The 20,487-nt window shown below is 41.7% G+C and overlaps 1 protein-coding gene across 1 annotated transcript; it reads left to right on the top strand.

Moving 5' to 3' along the window:
* The first annotated feature begins 9,580 nt into the window (after positions 1 to 9,580).
* LOC131688411 (uncharacterized) lies at positions 9,581 to 11,525 on the top strand. The gene is made up of 4 exons (XM_058972616.1): positions 9,581 to 10,098; positions 10,176 to 10,265; positions 10,341 to 11,122; positions 11,176 to 11,525. Exons 1-4 carry the CDS (start codon positions 9,581 to 9,583, stop codon positions 11,523 to 11,525), a joined length of 1,740 nt encoding a protein of 579 aa, XP_058828599.1.
* The last annotated feature ends 8,962 nt before the right edge of the window (positions 11,526 to 20,487 follow it).

Below are 20,487 nucleotides of genomic sequence, written 5' to 3'. Positions count from 1 at the left end.
TTTCCTCCCTGAAACTAAAATTCATACGATATACTGAACCGAGTTAAACTTTGATATAATTTTGCTTGCGTTGCGGTGGGATATCATAAAGATAGCGTAGTGTAATAAATATCAACATGAGATATAAATTTGATAGCTTTCTGTTATAACGTTCTGGCCAGGTATCTGAACCCAACAACAATCATTGGCAATAAGAACAAACCTCGACAAACATATGATTATGGCCAACTCCTCCCACTTTTAAAAATTTATTAACTTCCAGTTCAGAAAAAAATTACTGCGATCCATTTTTAAAAATAACATGTCATTTGAGTTCGGTCACTTTAGAAACATGTCACAGAAACCAAGGGAGAAACCTTGTGAGGGTAAGTCAAGTTGGTCGGCTTCTCTGGATCGGTTTACGTTTCGACAAGTTTCGATATTGGCAACAGTTGTGAGTAAACCAGTTATACAGCAAAGTTGGGCAGCGGGAGCTAAGGGGGAAACAGACGAAGCCAGAAAAAATTTAGGTATCGCAGCCTGTAGATATGATAGCTAAATAGCCCACGGAAATGGGAATCTGAATCAGGAGAAATACCGCTACCGATGAAGTCTCAGCACTAGCTAATAGATTAATAGCAAAAATTAGTACCAAAAAGGATATGTTTGTGTCTAAACAGGTGACGATATTTGCAGAAGTAGTACATAACAGTTGCCTCGGATAGATGAAGATAGATTGCAAGATATAGGTTTAGGTTTAGTTGGTAGGCTTAGCTACTATACACCAATCCGACAATACCACGAGTCAGCAGCCAGCCCAAGTATCATTTCTAGTTTGATATTGCACTACAAGTTCAATCTAAGTTTTAAGGAATGCTTCGAGAGGACCATAAAACCTTAATTGTTACTAGGGAACGATGTCTGTTGAGGAAACAGACATTTACTCAATTTATTGAGCTGAGCGTAGAAAAAAACCAAAATCCTCCCCTTGAGAATTTTCTGAAGAAAATGCTCTTCAAAAAAAAAATGCTCTTGTTTTCAGCAAAGTTGTTGATAATGTCCTTTTTAAAAACTTTGTAGAAAATATGAAGGCTACATAAATACAAAATATCGAGATACAAAACAACATTCAAGGATTTTTTTTTAAGAGGGACGGTGTACAGGGCAAAAATAATCGACTTCTTTTTTATCCGCTTAATTGTTAGTATTGAACCTTTAGAAAGGTCTCCCGCGATCTCGATAGCCACGTTGACCTTTTTTTGTTTTTAACATCCATGCATTCCTCGCGTTTTTTTTGCTATACCACACGAAGATTTAAATGAGAATGCACAATATGTGTAGCCTGTCCAAGGATTTTCTATGGCTGTAATATTTCTGCCTACATTCTCCTTTCTCATACGACGCTGCTGTCGTTCGCTAGTGCAGGACGCCAAGCACTGTACGGCAGCCTGTGTGCAAAGCAGTAACATGACAAAAAATACTGCCCCCAGTACAGCCACCAGACGCGAGCGGTACAGCTTCTCTTTCGTTATTTTACCTTTTTTATATTGTCAATCTATTTAATATTTTTAATCACAAACGGCAACAATGCATGCGGTTCATATACGCAACGACCGGCATCAACGCTTTCGTGTGCTGGCCTCTCCCTTTGGCTATGCAGAGAAAAGCAGTCGGAGTACAGCAGTAGAACAAAAATGTATTTTGCTGTTGTACGGAAAAATGTTTGGCTACCGTTGTGGCAAGAGCAGTAGTGATGCGTCGCTGTACGGCTTGTGCAAATGTAAATATACGAGGAAAAAAGAAGTTTACCGATACCGTTCGCATCCTTGAGCCTGTCGATGAACCACAGAAAACCGAATAAATTTTTTTCCCCCTATTAGTTTGAAGAAAAATTTAATTTTAAATTTTTCAAATTTTAAAGTAAAATTTGAGATTATTTGGTTTTCATGAATCCATTTTTCCGAAATTCGAACTTTTTTCCATTTTTGTTCATTGGGTAACTGCGAGTGTAAAATTTACAAATCAGATTGAATTTCCTGTGTCAGACAATTTTATCAAGAGCCGCGGCGCTGCTCAACGGGGAAATGGTTGGACGTCTATTCTTGGAACGCTCGTATGTGTGGCTCTGGGTGACTGAAAATATTTTTTCCGTGCACAATGAATGTATGAATAGATCTTGATATTACACAAAAGATCCATTGTTGCCTTGCCTTCAAAATCGTAAAACAAAATAACTTTCGGTTTGAGCAATTTAAACCAGATGTTCTCCTCAACCAAGCAATACAACTTAGCATATAATGGCATTATGCAAATACCGTCTTTACACATGGGCACGCTGGGCTAAACAACAAAGATAGGCCAATTTATACTAAAGCTCTACTGTACTGTATCTGAAAAAACACTTTAACCCATGGAAAAAATCCTAGAAAAGAGAATTGAAGGATTTTCATAGGACAAAAATTAGATTCCTGCTCCGAGCAACTTTTTAAGTACCATTTGGTTACTAGAACAACTGTGCAAGTTCTGAGCTTGATCCCTGAAACTATATTTTTGCACCCACTGTTTAAAGTTTACATGGGATTTTGTTTGGGAAAATTAACTTTAACAAAATAATTCGTCCAGGAGTCGCCCATTGCCTCCTAAAAATAAATCGTTTTGTGACTTTTATAGGAAATTTAACAAAGAAAAAAGTCGCAAAGACCACGAATCGATCTGAGGCTTGAAAAAAAAATTGTTAAGCAGAACCCGATTGATGCTCTGACGATTGATAAGATATTCATTTTTTTTCTAGCACCACTGCTACTGGTTGTTTAACTATATGTAATTTTGTTTCGATCTTCTCTTGATGTGTCTAAATCAATTATCAGAACTGTTTGGCCACTTCACTAGAGTTTTCAGGGATAAAGTGAGGCTTCTTTTGTACACAATAAGAGTAAGTTAAATTTTTTGTATATAATTATACCGTAAGCAGCAGTGTTGCTATAAACATTGAAATCATCATTTCATCAATCTTCAGGGCATCAATCGATTTTTGCTTAATAACTCTTTTCACAAGCATCAGCTCGTTTCGCGGTCTTCGAGACTTTGTTTCCTTGATAAATTTCCTATAAAAATCAGACATTTATTCCTTTTTAGGAGGTAACGGGCAAATTATTTTGCCAAAGTTATTTTTTCCATACGAAATCCCATCAAAACATTAAACTGTGGGCGTAAAAATTTAGTTTCACCGAACAAACTAAAAATTTCCAAAGTTGTTCTGATACCTGAAGGGGACCCAGAAAGTTACTCGGAGCGAAATTTTATTTTTGTCATATAACCGTGTCCCACCCAAATGTATATGATGTCACAGTATCATCAATATCCAAACGCTTCTTACCGAGGGATTCATACCAGAGTAGCTCAGAATCATAAATTTATCTGAATTCCATGTAGACAAAAATCATCTAAAGACCATCGTGTATCGGTGAACAACTGATAATTTTAACTATTTTAGTACTGAATTTAATTATTTTCTCTGAGCCGCGGACGACAACGCAGTCTGCTTCAGAAGCTATAACGCTTTCCTGCCTGCTTTACACTGTTTGACTGTTAATAGTTGTGCACGGATAAAAATTGGTCCCAAAACCGTGAATAAAGTGCCATGAATTCTGGAACAACAACTTTTTACGTTACGGAAACGGGATCATGAGCAAAAATCATGGGTTTTATAATTGTGTTCAATTTTCCTTCAGTAACGCCCGCGTAACGCTGTTATTAGTGGACATATTTGTTTTTATTTTGTGAATTTGAGGCCTGTTTTCTGCCATATAATTACCAAATCGATTTTCTGAACTAGTATACAACTTTAAGAACATTATTCATGAAACCAAAGGTTGACTTACGATGTTATTCATAGATTTGGGAACATGGGTTCAAAAATCAAAACAGTCTGGATACTTTCTCGTGAACTATTTCACGAAACTCGGAATTTTATTCATGAACGCATACAATTCTCGTGAACTAACTCATGATTCTTAATATATTAGGCACGATCCAATATCCGGCCTCGAGAACAAGTTCACGAAATCATCAAATATTATTCACGTATTAATGAACTGGTTCATGATTCCTAGTACATTTGTCACGACTGACCATTCGCCCTGGTGAAATATTTAACAAAATCATGAAATATTGTTCATGGGACAGTGAAATAGTTCATGATTCCTAGTACTTGACCTGCGATCTAACTTGCGTGCTTGTGATATTTAGAAGATATCCCTAATCATTTTCAATTTCATGCAACATGGCCATGAAATTTTCATGGAACTATTTCACAAAATCTAGAAGTATTGTTTATAAAGTCAGTTTTGTTTCCATGCACTATTCTATGAAATGTTATATATGTCCAGCTGCTAGTGACCAGCAACGGGCACGAGTAGTAGATATAAGAAATTATTGGGGCCTAGAACATCGTTCTTTATTTGATAAGGTATCGACAGAAAAACAGAAACTGCGCTGAGCACCAAAAACACATTATAGAGCCACAAATCGTGTTCGTGATATAGTTCATAGGATAAGATCCCGCCTATAAGTCACGCATTTATGTTCCTGTTTATATTGTCGCGATACTCCGCTGGCTGGTAAATGGCGGGTAACGCGATTACAGACCTCTCTAATGGTCCTTAGCCTCTGCCCTGCAACCCCTATCCCTACCTCCTCGCGAAGCCGGCTGGGGTATGAGTAACCTTAGGGAAGATCGGGTAACAAAGTCTGGTAGGAACTTTGGTCATACGCTGACAGGGAAGGGGAGGGGGAGGGGGGTTGCATCTGCAAACCCGAACGAGCGTCTGTTCTCCATGCTAGGAGCGACCCAGCAGCGTCTGTTCCTCATGTTAGAGGCGGCTGATCATCGTCCGAGTGCCAGCGAGGGACTCTAAGCAAAACTGTGCACAAACAGCGTCTGTTCTGGTATCCAGCGGCTGAACATGAAATGCTCACCCCGGAGCTATATCTAAGATGGCAGCCCCATCACGGTGGTGTGATAGGGAACCTTAGGCTAACCACCTACTGTTCCCGAAATTCAAAAACCGTTCTAGAAACCGAAAAAGAAAGATTACATACTGATTTAACGGCAACGACTTTTAGCATGAAGCAACGGACACGAATTGGAACTTGGTATGTATTAACCCTAGCCCAGCAGGGTAAATTGGCACAACTTGCCAATGAGGCATGCCGCATGAAGCTTCAGATCCTAGGACTGAGCGAAGTCCGTTGGCCGAACTTTGGAGAACACAGATTGCCGTCGGGTTGAATTCTGCTATACTCTGGTCTACGAGGTGAACACGCTCCTCGTCACCGTGGAGTTGGCTTCCTGCTCAGCGCGCACGCCTACACTGCGCTAATGAAGTGGGAGCCTATTAATGAGAGAATAATCGTTGGCAGATTCAGATCACAGCAGTGGTTCGAAACCTTACCATGATCCAATGTTACGCGCCAAACTGATGCTGCCGAAATGCAAGAAAAGAAGAACATTAACAGTCAACTGAATGCTGTCGTGGATAAAATTCCGAAAGGTGATATCAAGATCTACATGGGCGACTTCAACGCGAAGGTGGGCTCCGATAACTCGGACTATGAGCACGTCATGGGACGTCATGGCCTCGGAGAAATGAGCGAAAACGAAGAGCTGCTTGTAGAGTTTTGTGGCAACAATGACATGGTAATCGGGGGATCGCTCTTCCCCCATCGGCCAGCACACAAAGTGACATAGGTTTCGCTTAATGGCTTCACGGAGAATCAAATCGACCACATCTGCATCAGCCGAAAATGGAGAAGGAGCCTCCTTGATCAATGGACCGCCATCAAGAACGCATTCATCGCCACCGGCGAGAATAATCTGGGTGAGCTACGTAACCAGAGAAAACAGTGGATCACAGATGACACCTGGAAGAAGATAGAGGAACGAAGGGACGCAAAAGCCGCGAGCGAGCGAGCTAAAACACGAGGAACCAAAGCCGCAGCCCGTCAGCGCTATTCGGCTCTAGAGAAGGAAGTGAAACGCTCATGTAGACGGTACAAAAGAGCGACTCCCTAGCTGACGAAGGTGAGAAATCCGCGAACACTGGCGACATCCGTCTCCTCTACGATATCTCACGCCGCCTTAGTGGGACAAAGATTATTGCTACGATGCCCGTGAAAGACACGTCTGGACAGTTGTTAACCGACCGCGCTGGCCAGCTGAAACGCTGGTTCTAAAACTTTGAAAGCCTTTTTCAAGTGTTGGCCGCGCCATCGACAACTCGGCATGATCCGCCAAGGGTTCGACGTATTACCCGCGTCAACACCGAAACTCCAGCATTGCAAGAGATAGAAGCAGCCATCCGGAGCATGAAATCGAACAGAGCCCCAGGGGTCGATTGCATATCAGCAGAGATGCTCAAAGCTGACCCCGTAGTATCTGCACAACTGTTGCATCAATTATTCTACAATATCTGGGACACCGCGACTTTTCCGGCCGACTGGATGCAAGGCATCTTAGTGAAGGTACCCAAAAAGGCTGACCTGACTGTATGCGATAATTGGCAGGGCATCATGTTACTGTGTATCGTTCTCAAAGTTCTCTGCAAAGTGATCCTGGACCGGATACAGGAGAACATTGACGCAACTCTCCGACGGCAGCAGGCAGGATTCCGTGCCGGACGATCCTATGCGGACCGTATTGTCACGCTCCGTATCATCCTGGTGCAAGTCAATGAATTCCAAGAGTCTCTCTACTTAGTGTTCATCGACTACGAAAAATCTTTCGACCGTCTCAATCACGAAAATATGTGGGGAGCCCTGAGACGCAAGGGAGTCCCTGAGAAAATCATCGGTCTAATTGAAGCACAGTACGAGGCATTTTCGTGCAGAATATTGCACGATGGTGTCTTGTCTGACCCCATCCGTGTCGTGGCTAGAGTTAGGCAAGGATGTATTCTATCACCGTTACTGTTCCTCATCGTAATCGACGAGATCCTGGTAGGAGCAATTGACCGTGAACCAAATCAACCTATTACTATGGAGCATCTGAATGACTTCGAATTGGCTGATGACGTTGCTCTCCTAGCACAACGGCGCTCTGACATGCAGAGTAAGCTTGATGATCTTGCCGATCGCTCCTCAGCGGCAGGTCTCAAAATCAACGTTAACAAGAGCAAATCATTGGATATAAACACGGCCAACCCTTCCAGCTTTACGGTAGCTGGGCAAGCAGTGGAGAATGTCGAAAGCTTCCAATATCTTGGTAGCCAAATGGCGTCTGATGGAGGCACCAAGATCGACTTAGGAGCACGGATCAAGAAGGCGAGGGCTGTTTTTTCGAGTTTAAGAAATGTCTGGAAAAACAATCAGATTAGTCGACGCACCAAAACCCGAATATTCAACTCGAACGTGAAATCTGAAATCTGTACTATGCCAGTGAAACCTGGTACGTATCAGTGGAGAACACGCAACGGCTGCAAGTATTCATCAATAGATGCCTGCGGCACATAATTCGTGCATGGTGGCCTCACAACTGGATCTCTAATGCTGTGCTCCATCGCCGATGTCATCAGAAGCCGATAGCGGCAGAAATTCGGGAACGCAAGTGGAGGTGGGTCGACCACACTCTGCGCAGGGGCGGAAACGAAATCTGCAAGCAAGCGTTAGACTGGAACCTAGCAGGCCATCGCAGCAGAGGCAGACCCAGCGGTTGATGACGGCGCAGCCTCAGCAAGGAAATAAAAGAAGTCGACGAAAGTTTGACTTTGCAGCAGGTCAAGGCGATGGCGGGCAATCGCCCAGGATGGTGATCTTTCACAACGGAACTTTGCACCAACAGGGATGCGCAGGAAAAAAAGTAAATAGGTAAGATACTTCGAGTATAAACACCGATAATAACCAAAAAATAACAGATCGCGATAAGGCGAAAAGAAAATACGAATATTATAATAAAACTGCTGATGTCATGAACATCAGTCACATCACTCCACGTTTTAAATTCGAAAGTAAGCTCTAGAATAAAATATTATGATGACGTGCACATAAATTACGAAAATCGTGACTTAGATCCTGAAATCATGAATATAACTCATATAACTCACACAGAAATCTTTATTAGTATCCTGAAATCATGAGCATAAATCACTCTAGCCTTGACTAAAATACCACGAAATATGTGTTACGAAAATCGTGATTAAGATCCTGCAATCATGAACATAAATCACGCTACTCTGACAGATCACGGTTTTCGTAAATCCTTCAGTTCACGAAATCTTGATCATGTTTTCATGAATCCAGCCCACCAACATCACTCAACACGCTATGTCAAGAGCCCCTACCCGGCGTTGACTCATCTCTGAATAAACCCAACAACACTGAATCCAGAAAACAACAATACCAACAGGAGCTGACCTGCCGTCTGAGCCAGTAAAATTTGACACCGACCTCATTGTAGTGGGAAGAAAAATCAACTTTCCCATAAGTTGTACAGTAGCGTCTATTTACATCCCTCAGGAAGTCAGTAACGTGGGAAATAAATTGCGGAATCTCTTCAAGCAACTACACACCCCCTTCCTATTAATGGGTGACTTTAACGCCCATCACACAGCGCGGGGTTCCAAAAGGTGTTGCCATCGCGGTAATGCCATCATCGAGGCGATCACTTCCCTATCGTAGTCTCCTATGATGCCCCCCTCTACGTCGCGGCGTCGCCGTTGGCTCTATTATCGGGCGGAGTGGCTCACCTACGAATATAACGTTTCGGATGCACTCGATCGAGACCGGGATTATTTACCAGACGAGCTTGTAAAGGTAATGACCACAGGCTGCAAAACCATGCAATCCCCGAACCAGCGGTGCACCACCAAAACGAGCGGTTGATTGGTGGAACCCAGAAGTAGCGAGGGCAATCAAAGAACGACGAAAAGCCCTTCGAAATCTTAAAATTACCCCCTTGACCATCATCGATGGGATGAGAGATCAGCGGATTTTCGCCGCCTCAGGAACCAGGCCAGGCGGGCCATCGAGAAAGCCAAGGAGGCCAGCTGGGCATCTTTCCTAGACGGGATCAGCTCCGATTCGTCGACTGCGGATCTGTGGAGAAGGGTTAATGCCCTAAGCGGCAAAAGAAGGCAAAACGGATTCGCACTAACGGTTAACGGTACCACTACAGTTGAGCCCTCTAAAATTGCTAATGCAATCGGTCAACACTTCGCCCTTCTCTCTGGGGACTCCTCCCTCCCACCTGCCTTCCTGAGAACGAAGAGGACAATAGAAGCCACCCCTACAACATTCAGTCCAGACGATAGCCAGGATTACAACAAACCTTTCTCAGGAGTAGAACTGGCCACTGCACTGAGTACTGCAAAGGGCAACTCAGCGGGACTCGACAACGTTGGTTATCCCCTGTTAAGCCATTTACCCCCGGTTGGCAAGCGAGTACTCCTAAACGGATTCAACAGGATATGGGAAGGCGGATCCTTCCCAGACAGCTGGAGAACCGCTCTCACGATTCCCATACCGAAAAAAATGCGAGGGAACCAGGAGCCCGAACGACTTCCGACCCATCAGCCTTCTCCCCTGTATTGGGAAGACGATGGAAAGAATGGTAAACAGACGCCTGACAACATTCCTCGAGGAACAGGAGCTATTCGACCATCGACAGTTCGCATTCCGTAAGGGACTCGGCACAGGAATTCATCTAGGCTGCCTCGGTGAAACAGTAAGTGATGCCATAGCCAACGACCTGCATGCGGACATTGCCATCCTTGATCTCGCCAAGGCATACAACACGGTATGGCGTGAAGGAGTACTTCGCCAGCTGCACCAATGGGGTGTTAGCGGAAACCTTGGCTGCTTCCTCAAGCAGTACCTCAGTGACCGAAGTTTCAGGGTGGGCATTGGAGGTAAGCAATCGAACCTGTTTCGGGAAGCTAACGGCGTCCCCCAAGGGTCGGCCTTGGCAGTCACTCTATTCTTGGTCAGCATGAGTTCCCTTTTTGCCACGCTTCCGAAAGGTATATACGTGTTTGTCTACGCCGACGATATAATACTTATTGCTATCGGAAAAACAATTGGTCGCACCAGACTGAAGCTACAGGTAGCCGTGAATGCTGTCGGTCGGTGGGCTGACTCAGTCGGCTTCAGTATCTCAGCCACAAAATGCGCTTTTGCGCACTGCTGCAATTCCCATCATGTAGCCACCGGCAGGCCAGTCAAACTTGCCGGAAAGAACCTAAAATTCTTGGTGTGACTATCGACCGGAAGATGACTTTTCTCCCGCACTTCCGGTAGGTGAAAAAGGACTGCGAAAGTAGAAATCGACTAATTCGCACCATCAGCTCGCGTCACCCAAAGTGAAATAGGCGAACCGCACTAAATATCAGCCAAGCCCTCATCCATAGTCGCCTGTTCTACGGCCTCGAGATAACCAGTCTCAATTGGAAGGGATTAGTAGATATCTTGTCACCGTTGTATCACAGAGCAGTCAGACTACCTTCGAATCTACTGCCCAGCACTCCTGCCGAAGCCGCCTGCGTCGAAACCGGAGTACTTCCCTGCCGATGGGCACTGGCGGTAGCTGTCCTGAAACGAGCCGTTGGATTCTTAGAGAAAACATCTGGTGATGGATGTCACCTTCAACAGACAGCCAAGGATATCCATACCACATTTACCAATACCCCTCTCCCTACAATCGCACAGCTGCATCGGGTTCGCAACCGCGCCTGGCATGAGCGTGGCCCAAACTTAGACTGCAGCCTGGCTGTATCCGCCAGAGCAGGCGAGCCTCCCAGTACTGTCAGAGCTAAATTACTTCAAATGGTTGAACGCAAATACCCTAATCATCTGCACATTTACACTGACGGCTCGAAACTTAGCGAGGGCGTGGGGGCGGGTGTGAGCGGAATTGGAGAGGGCCTCACCCTTCGTCTATCCTCTGTTTGCTCAGTATTCTCCGCAGAAGCAGCCGCCATCGCTATTGCCATAACCAAGAAACCTGAAGATATTGTGATTTTCTCCGATTCCCTCTCTGTCATCAAAGCACTGGAATCGGGGGAGTCCAAGCACACCTACGTTCAAGCCATAGAGCAATCCTGCGACCCGTTTACTACCATATGCTGGGTTCCCGGGCACAGTGAAATTCGCGGTAACGAAGAGGCTGACCGTTTGACCGCCATTCACGCGCTCTGTTTTCCAAAGAGCTCCCATCGTCTGATGTTATTAGGGAATTCAAGGCAAAAGTCTCCGAGCACTTTAGTACACAAAACCGCGAAAACCGGAGGGAACAAAGAGCACTGTCGCGCCTACGGGTAGGACACACGAAGATCACCCACACCCACACCATCACCCGCGTCGATCCCCCAATGTGCTCGACCTGCAATACAAGAATCACGGTAGAGCACCTACTCCTTAACTGCCGGGAACTCGAAGACCTGCGGCGCCTCCATAATCTGCCCACCTCGATTCAGGACACACTATCGAACAACTCAGCACAGGAAGAGACACTACTCGCATTCTTGAAAGATGCCAACATTTTTGAAGCTATCTAAAGTGGACCGAGAGCATACTGGCCTCAAACACCCTACCTACCACCATCACATAGCGGGCTGTCCGCCTTACTCCGAACAGGCGCTGAGGAGCTTCTCCCGTGGCCCTCTATCAGCCACAACAAACTAGGCCATCTGCCTCTTTCAGCGGGCCCTCTGCCACACCCAGACTGGGTGATGGAGAGGTTCTTCCGCGGCCCTTTCAACCACAACCTGCCAGCACATGTACCAATATTACTTACCGGGACCGGGTGCTAGGGAGCTTCTCCCGTGGTCCTCTATCAACGACAGCATACCAGGCTATCTACCATCGTTCAGCGGGCCCTCCGCCACACTCGGACTGGGTGATGGGGAGGTTCTTCCGCGGCCTTACCAGCGTATTATCGCCACCGAACGCAATATCTAATCGAAGAACTCAAGGACTCTGTAAAATGCAATGTAATGACTCCTTTTTTTCTAGGTGAATGACCCTCAGTGGTTAAAGCCTTAATAAACATAATAATAATAATAATAATAATAATAATAATAATAATAATAATAATAATAATAATAATAATAATAATAATAATAATAATAATAATAATAATAATAATAATAATAATAATAATAATAATAATAATAATAATAATAATAATAATAATAATAATAATAATAATAATAATAATAATAAGTTTTGCTCGAACGAAATTCGTCGTTTCGAATTAGAAAGAGTGCTACAGTGTTAGAAACTGTGTGAAACCTCAGCCTGAAGCATTGCAATCTAATCTATGTCATGAATGGAGCTTACATTTTTTGTGCGAAACCGAATCCACAAATCGAATTCAGCTGCCGTACCCATAACAATAAAAAAAGTAGTTTCATGCAGTTTCAGCTAAATCGAGCAACGAAATCCGAATTTAACAAACAGATATAACTAGTGGTGTAAAATTTTCACAAAGAAGACTTAAAAACATAAAACCATCTTACTGATGCTGGTAGCTTCAGCTCGAGATCTGCTCTTTGTGGTAGCGAACGCCATCCACCTGGTATCGCACAAATTGCAAAACTCACCTGCAGTGGCATCATCGACGCACCGTTTAAACTTCTTAAGAATGTGTAAAGTAGCTTACTCCATTACAAAACGAGAACCGAAAAAACTCATACAGTTCGCAATAAACTTTCAGCTCTTATTGTTTTCGCTTCACCTTCGTTTCGTTGGTATTGTTCTGTTTGTGGACAATTGTTTCAAAACAGGAAACTTTTCAAAGCTCCTTCGGTGAACAAGGAGCTGGACAACAGAACCGCATCGTACGACCCGGAAATGAATTTGGTGTTATAAAATCGGCTTTTGGTTTGCTCAACAGACTAAGTTTGCTTGTTTTGCTCCCATCATGAGTAGTCCTGTTCAAAAAAGTTATTGTAAATTTCATGGAAAATCAAATCTTCTTAAATTGATGTGACCCAAATTGGCAGCCATCATCTTCGGGCCAATCAACAAAAACAGAGTGTCATAATAAACCACACAAAAACAACTAACGCCCTGTAATATATTTGGTGCTCGAATACGCAACGGATCCAATCCTTCGAAAAAGCTGTACTTTTCAACCCTTTGGTCACCCTAGTGTCCGAAAAAGGCCAAACAATCCTCGTATAAATGCGTCGTAAACTCTTCAACTTTATGAAACTATCCTGCGGTCAGTAAAGTTGTCTTCGCTCCTTCAGCGAAGTGGATTCCTTCCGAACCGGACCTTTTTTCGTTCGTTTTCTTGGTCCCCCAAACCCTCACCGAGAATCGCTATCCGTTTTAGCGAAATTTACGGTCATCATTTTATTGTTGGTCTGTCATTTCCCTCCTCACACTTTCCCATGCACAACCCTAATCTTAAGATGGGAGGACTACTCCTTACCACCACCACAACCCCACCGAAGCAATATTCCTTTACCCGGCACAAATATGGGATCGTTCCACTTTTCTTTGCACCGATAAATTGGGATGGATCTTCTGGCTGGATGCTGCAGCAGTCCAGTCGAAGCAAAAACTTTGTCCACTCTCTAATGGCTATCATATGCTGTCAAAAAAGCTTTCGGAGGGAGGGGGGGAATGTGCGCTTTTCGTTTCGGTGCAAAGTCTTCTGTTTCATCTGACTTTTTTATTGTATGCTAGCGAAATATGGTGCGCTATCCAATTTCCAATCCCATGATTCGTCCGTGTGTGGGCCATGAGTGGTGTAGAGGTGGAGAAGTTTTTGTAGTTTGCCGCCGCACTCATGGAGCGGGTTTTGGAGTTGATGGTAAATTTTTTACGAAATGGTCACTTATTGTCGGACACAAAAGTGCGAAAGTTTGTGCTGTTGTGGAGGTGGATCAGTGTTGCCAGTGGTGAATGCAGAGGCGGGGACGGGTTAACCACGATGTCGATGCAATCGCCAGGTCAGAATCAATGACTGACTTCTGTTACAATTTTTTCTTAATTCAAGCAGTCACAAGGAAGCCATTTCGACCCTGCGATATTTTGATTATATTTTAATAACATAAATATCAATCTAAAAGAATCATCTGCTGTCCTTCTACAACGATATGTAGAATTTTTAACCAATATGGAAAAGTGGAAACAGAGGCATTGGATTCGACACTGATGTTCAATTAATATTCATTGGAATTTTGCTTTTTGAAATTTTCTCCCTTGTATACAACCTTTATGAACCTTTTTTATAATTTATTCTTTTACTACCTACTTCAAATCCTACATCTACATATTTTAGAATGACAATTACAATTTCAATTTCATAAAAATATTAAATTTGGCTCGAACATGCGACAATCGTCGGAAGGATTAGTTTGTAATAAGATTACGGTACGATGAGATATGTTAATACAGCACTTTTGCTCTTTTCCCAACTGAAACTTTTCCTTAAATTCAACCAGATCCAGAAAAAAACTCCATAAACCGAGGCACTTCCTTGTCGTTTTCGGATAAATTCGTTTACTTTACGATTCGCCCCCTAATTTCGTTTCGTGGCTGGAACAGAACAACTTTTCGGTCAGCAGTCAGCCAAGCTAGCCAACAGCAGCGGACGATTTAACGGATTGTTATTTAATTTCCTGATTCCATCGCCATAACGTGTTCATGTTTATTTCTCGTAAACCCATTTCGCCCCACCTACGGGGAAGCATAGAATCGAAGAACCGAGAGTTTCGAGTTAAGTATCTCGTCTTTCCCCGTTTGGGTAAGGGGGGTCTATTCCGAATGAAAGTGAGCGGAGGTGGGTCGGGGGTTAACAACTGGAATCAGTTTAACCCGAAATGGCTGATATCTGTTTCAAGCGACGACACCGTCCAGAAAACAGCGGCTCTAGGTTGTGATAAGAATTCACATCCATTGCCTATGTTGGGAGGCAGCAAAAAAAAAGAAGCAGAGAACAAGCATCCAAAGCCGGGGCATTTATTTCTGGCTGGCCTCAGCGGTAGTGACAGTAAACTAATAAACAGAAATGGCCGTTTTCCGAGGGGTTTTATCGCGGAGATTTCTCTCGGTTAGACGATGGGTGTGATTGCGGTTTTTAGTATCGGTCATTCGATTTTATTTTTGGAATGTAGTTCAAAGAGTAGTAGCCTCTAATGAATTTACTGTTTTAGTACACTTGTGAGGATGGTTTATATGAGAGGTCAGCAATAGCTTTAATATTAACGCTATTTGATGCGAAGCAGTAACATCTTTTTTAGGTCAGTTAAAAATACAACTGTAAATTAGCTATCTTAGACAGATAAAAAAACTGAAATTAAATTTGCCCCAGTGCTTTGGAACGTTATTACGGTACGATGTACAGTAATAAAGAAAACAGCCTCACTAATTATTAAAATACATCATCGGAAAAAAATAAATTAAATCAATTACTTTGAATTTGAAATTGGTAGAAAAGTTTAACCTCGTTAAAATGCCATAAACCAAATACTAAAGCTCAAAAACCGTCACACCGAAACGAACCACTCCAGCAACTCTTTGCAGGAGGTTTACTCTGACGCCACTAAACTGGAAGCGACAGAAGTGGATTTTTTTTTCCCATTTTTACCTTAACGAATTTTTTTTTCTACAACAATCAAATAAAGCTCATGAACCGAATGCTAAGAGGTGGCCTCGGGTAACGTCAGTCATATTTTGATATATGCTATTTCGCGCAACCAACGTATATATATGGGAAACTAGAAACTGCTCTTGTTGGGATGACATTCTCCTGTCCCTGGGCGAAATACGAAACGGCATACACGATCCGGTGGTTGGCAGGCAGATGATTGAAAAGCCGTTGGCTGTTGATGCGATGTCAAAGTGGCTGAAACGGAAGCTGAGAGAAAAATTGTTTGGCATTTTCAGGGTGACTTGTAACTTTCGTTATTGTGATCTATAATTTCAAATATGTACAGGGAAAAAAATTGTTCCCAAAATCGTGAATAAAGTGCCATGAATTCTGGAACAACCACGTTTTTGCGATACGAAAACAAGACCATGAACAAAAATCATGGATTTTATAATTGTGTTCAATTTCCATTCAGTAACGCCCGAGTAACGCTTTTATTAGTAGAAATATTTGTTTTTGATTTGTGAACTAAAATCACGTTTTCCGCCATGTCATTACCAAATCGATTTTCTGTACGTGAACTAGTACACAACTTTAAGAACATTATTCATAAAACCAAAGGTTGACTTAATGGGTTATGTACAAAGTTTGAACTCAAAAAATCGAAAAAAATTGAATATTCTGAAAGTACATACTTTTGAAAATATTTGTGCAAAATATCATCCATATCGGAGCAATAGATTTTAAATTACAGCCGTTTGCAGCGAGCTGGTTCTTCCACGCATGAAGTTAACACAAAACATTAAACGTAATTATCTCGGAATGAGGTTTTTTTTCAAAAGTACCGTTGCGGTGAACGTGATATCTCAAAAACTATTCATCCGATTTTCATAATTATTTTTTTTGATTTGTTTGGATTCCTTGCAATGAATTTTTGTTTAAAATGTTGAACACTGAAAAGCTTAGTTTTTTAGTCAACGTGTTTTTTTTTGAGCGAAAAAATATTTTCTTGGGAAACCGAACCGTTCAATTGCACCACAATTCATTTTTCTTCAATAACCTTCTTAGTTTGTTTGATTTCTGTTGAGTGGTTCGGTTTGGAGATCGTTCACCGCAAACCTCCGCCAAAAACTCACGCTTCGGAGGATGGGCGATAACTCCGACAACCTTGTATATTTTTTTAATTAAGCTTGTTTTTTTCTATCTTCGATAGTGCTGCCAACGAACTGTCTTCAGGTTTTTCAAAAAAACTTCATAAAACAGTTTAAAAAAATCACGAACTTAGCTCACTTTTACGCCACAACTTTGTATATAACCGTTTAAGATGTTATTCATAGATTTAGGAACATTAGTTCACAAAATCAAAACAGTCTGGATACTCTCTCGTGAAGTATTTCACGAAACTCGGAATTTTATTCATGGATCCATACAATCCTCGTGAACTAATTCATGATTCTTAATATTTTATAATTTTAATAATTCTTAATATACAGGGTGTTTGGTTCATGAGTAAGAATCTCTCGAGGGGTGGTTTTACTGTCATATTTGGAGCAAAAAATCGTTCTACACATACCATCAAATCTCAACCGTTACTAAGTTATTGAACTTTTTGTGTTAAAAACTTAGTTGTCTTAAAATAGCTCTAACTAAAAAAATATACTTTGTATTTCAAATATTTTAGATCCATTGGATAGGTGAGAAAATTTTTCACCGAAAAATGTTCTCAATTGTTTCAGCTAATTAGGTTAAGTAATCTTTTCACAGTAATTTATTTAAAATTTAACAATTTTGATCGATTTTTCGTTCACTTCGCGAAAGTCTTAATAGATAACATCACTATTTTAATAATTCAAATTGTTAGTCTTGACAAGTTGTATAATTTGTTCTTTGACATGATACACTTATCTTGTCTTGTTTTCATGTGTTTGGGTTATTGAACTTGGATATTTTTATCTCATATTCACTAATACTAGCTCTTATTGAAAAAGTATGGCACTTATTGTACCATTTCTTATTTTTGTTCGAAAGCCAGGAAAATTTTGCAGAGAAAAATGTATTATTACCTTTCAGTTAAGTAAATTTAGTATTCTTTTAGAAGTTAATTAGTTTAATGTTAGTGTTATTATTAGCATTTTCGTTATTTTCTTAAAATAGTAAATAATAAACTTCACCATTATTATCATGAAATTAATGCATCTCAGCAAGTTCTACAATTCTTCCTTTGACTCCATTCAATTATCTCTTTTAGTTTCATTTTTATCTTCTCGTTTCATATGCAAAAACAACGATTTCGAACCCACTGCATTTGTGATAAGGCCATGCTGTGTTAACTATTAAATTGCAGCGAAATGAAAAGCGATAGGGATAAAGTGTCAAATAACAAGTTGTAGAGAATATTAAGGGGCACCAAATGAACAATAGTGACGATAAATTTAGTTGATTAATAATTAGAATAATTACAAAAATCACCAAAAAACGCAAATTTTGAGTTATTTTACTAGTAAAAAGTCATGTAGTACACTTAACTAAAAGATATCTGTACATACATCGAATGGAAATTTTCTCAGCTTTCCAATGAAACCCTGATAATAGCGATATAAAGCATATTTTTTAAATTAGAGACTTTTAAGAACTTTCAAGTCAAATTACAAGAAAAGTTTAGAAGTCAAATTACAAGGAAACGAGAAGAGATAGGAATATTATGTTGAAGAACAAATTATGAATCGTCCTCAAACCCAAATTTTGGATAATAGATATTGCTATAGTCATAATTCATTATTTTGATAAAATTAACAAAAACCTCATCAAAAACACTAACTGTTAACTACTTTACAACTAAAAGGTTATTAAAACTAGTTATATGAAAGATATGAGAACATTGATCAATAGAAAATTTTCTCACCTTTCCAATGGCACTAAAAGATTTAGAATACGAAGTATACTTTTTGAGTTAGAGGTGTTTTAAGATAAACAAGTTTTTTACACAAAAAGTTCAATAACTCTGTAACGGTTGAGATTTGATGGTATGTGTTGAACGATTTTTTGCTCCAAATATGACAGTAAATAACCCCTTCGAGAGATTCTTACTCATGAACCAAACACCCTGTATAATATATCTGTGCTCGAGAAAAACTCACACATCACAAACTCATCAAATATTATTCATGTATTCGTGAACTGGTTCATGAATCCTAGTATTTCATGGAAATCTTCCCGTAATGGATTTCTTTATCCGGATTCGGACCATTCCGTTCTCCACCTATGTGCAGTGAGGCTACAGGATAGCTATAGCTCAGCCACGTTACTACAAATCAGTCCTATTGCCAATGAGAATAGCCACCATCTCGATCTTTGTTCTCTCAGCGATCGGGTTTCTGCCACATCAATAGTAACGGCTCCCTCTCCCCTAGTAAAACCAGTGGCACATCATCCTCCACTGATCAGCACGATTGATAGCTCTGTGGTGCCTGACTTCGATATATTACCGCTTTCTGTCTCCTACAATTTCCGTAAAGCTGATCATCGCAGTATCGCAGACCTTCTTTCCACCATCGATTGGGAAAATATTCTGGACCCCGAAGATGTCGAAACCGCAGTTCAAACCTTCTCAAACGGTCTGGTGTATGCTGTTGACAGGCACGTTCCAAAGAAAGTTCACCATCGACAAACCGGCCCTCCATGGCAAACGAGTACACTGCGACGGCTGAAGTCTATAAAGAGAGCTGCCCTGCGGAGGTTTACCAAGTATCGCACAATATCACTCAGAGACTATTACGTCAATCTCAACCATGCATACAAACGAGCCAGCCAACACTGTTTCTATCGATATCAGCAAAATATTCAGCGTAATCTCAAGTCGCATCCTAAACGTTTCTGGAAATATGTGAACGAGCAGCGCCAGGAATCAGGCCTGCCGTCGTCTATGACTTTCAATGGGAACACAGCTTCCACATCTCGAGACATATGTGCACTTTATTCGGAAAAATTCGCGAATGTATTCACAGATGAGGCACTAACTATTGAGCAAATCGAACTCGCCGCTAGCAGAGCTCCACTTGTAGGCCAAGCTTTGGGTGCTATCGATGTCGATGCAACGATGATTACCAGAGCTTCCTCTCAGCTTAAGTCATCTTTCAATTCGGGACCCGACGGGTTCCCCTCCGTTATCCTGAAAAGGCACATTGAAGCTTTGATTACTCCGCTTGTTCATATTTTTCGAGCATCTATTGCTAGAGGAGTTTTTCCATCTTGCTGAAAATACGCGAACATGTTCCCAGTCCACAAGAAGGGTAACAAGTTTCGAAGTTGTTCGAGCTGGTGATTATGGAACCTCTTCAGGCTCATTGTAAGCAGTACCTAAGTGACGAACAACACGGCTTCATGTCCGGGCGGTCAACAGCGTGTAACCTGCTGTGTTTAATATCCGACATAACAGAGAGTATGGAACATCGTGCTCAAACCGACGTTGTTTACGCTGACTTATCTGCCGCTTTCGATAAGATAAATCACGATATCGCAATCGCAAAAATGGAGAGATTTGGAATAAATGGTAGTGTTTTGCAGTTGTTTCGATCCTACCTCACAGACCGAGGTTGTCATAGGAGATTGTCAGGCCCCCACCCCATTTCTACGCCAGGAATACCTCAAGGAAGCCACTTGGGACCGTTGATGTTTCTGCTATACTTCAATGATGTACATCTAGTTCTGAAGACTCCACGATTGTCCTTCGTAGATGACCTCAAGATATTCCGCCTAATTCGTTCAATTGAAGATTGCAGATTTCTCCAACAGCAGCTTGATGTCTTTGCTGATTGGTGTAACACGAACCGCATGTGCGTGAACCAGAAGAAGTGTTCGGTAGTGTCGTTTTCACGGAAAAAGGATTCGATTCATTTTAACTACGTATAGATGCC

Source organism: Topomyia yanbarensis, chromosome 3 (genome assembly GCF_030247195.1).
Source record: "Topomyia yanbarensis strain Yona2022 chromosome 3, ASM3024719v1, whole genome shotgun sequence".
Classification (NCBI taxonomy): domain Eukaryota; kingdom Metazoa; phylum Arthropoda; class Insecta; order Diptera; family Culicidae; genus Topomyia; species Topomyia yanbarensis.
Note: the sequence above shows the minus strand (reverse complement) of the source record. Positions and strands in the feature narration are given on the sequence as shown.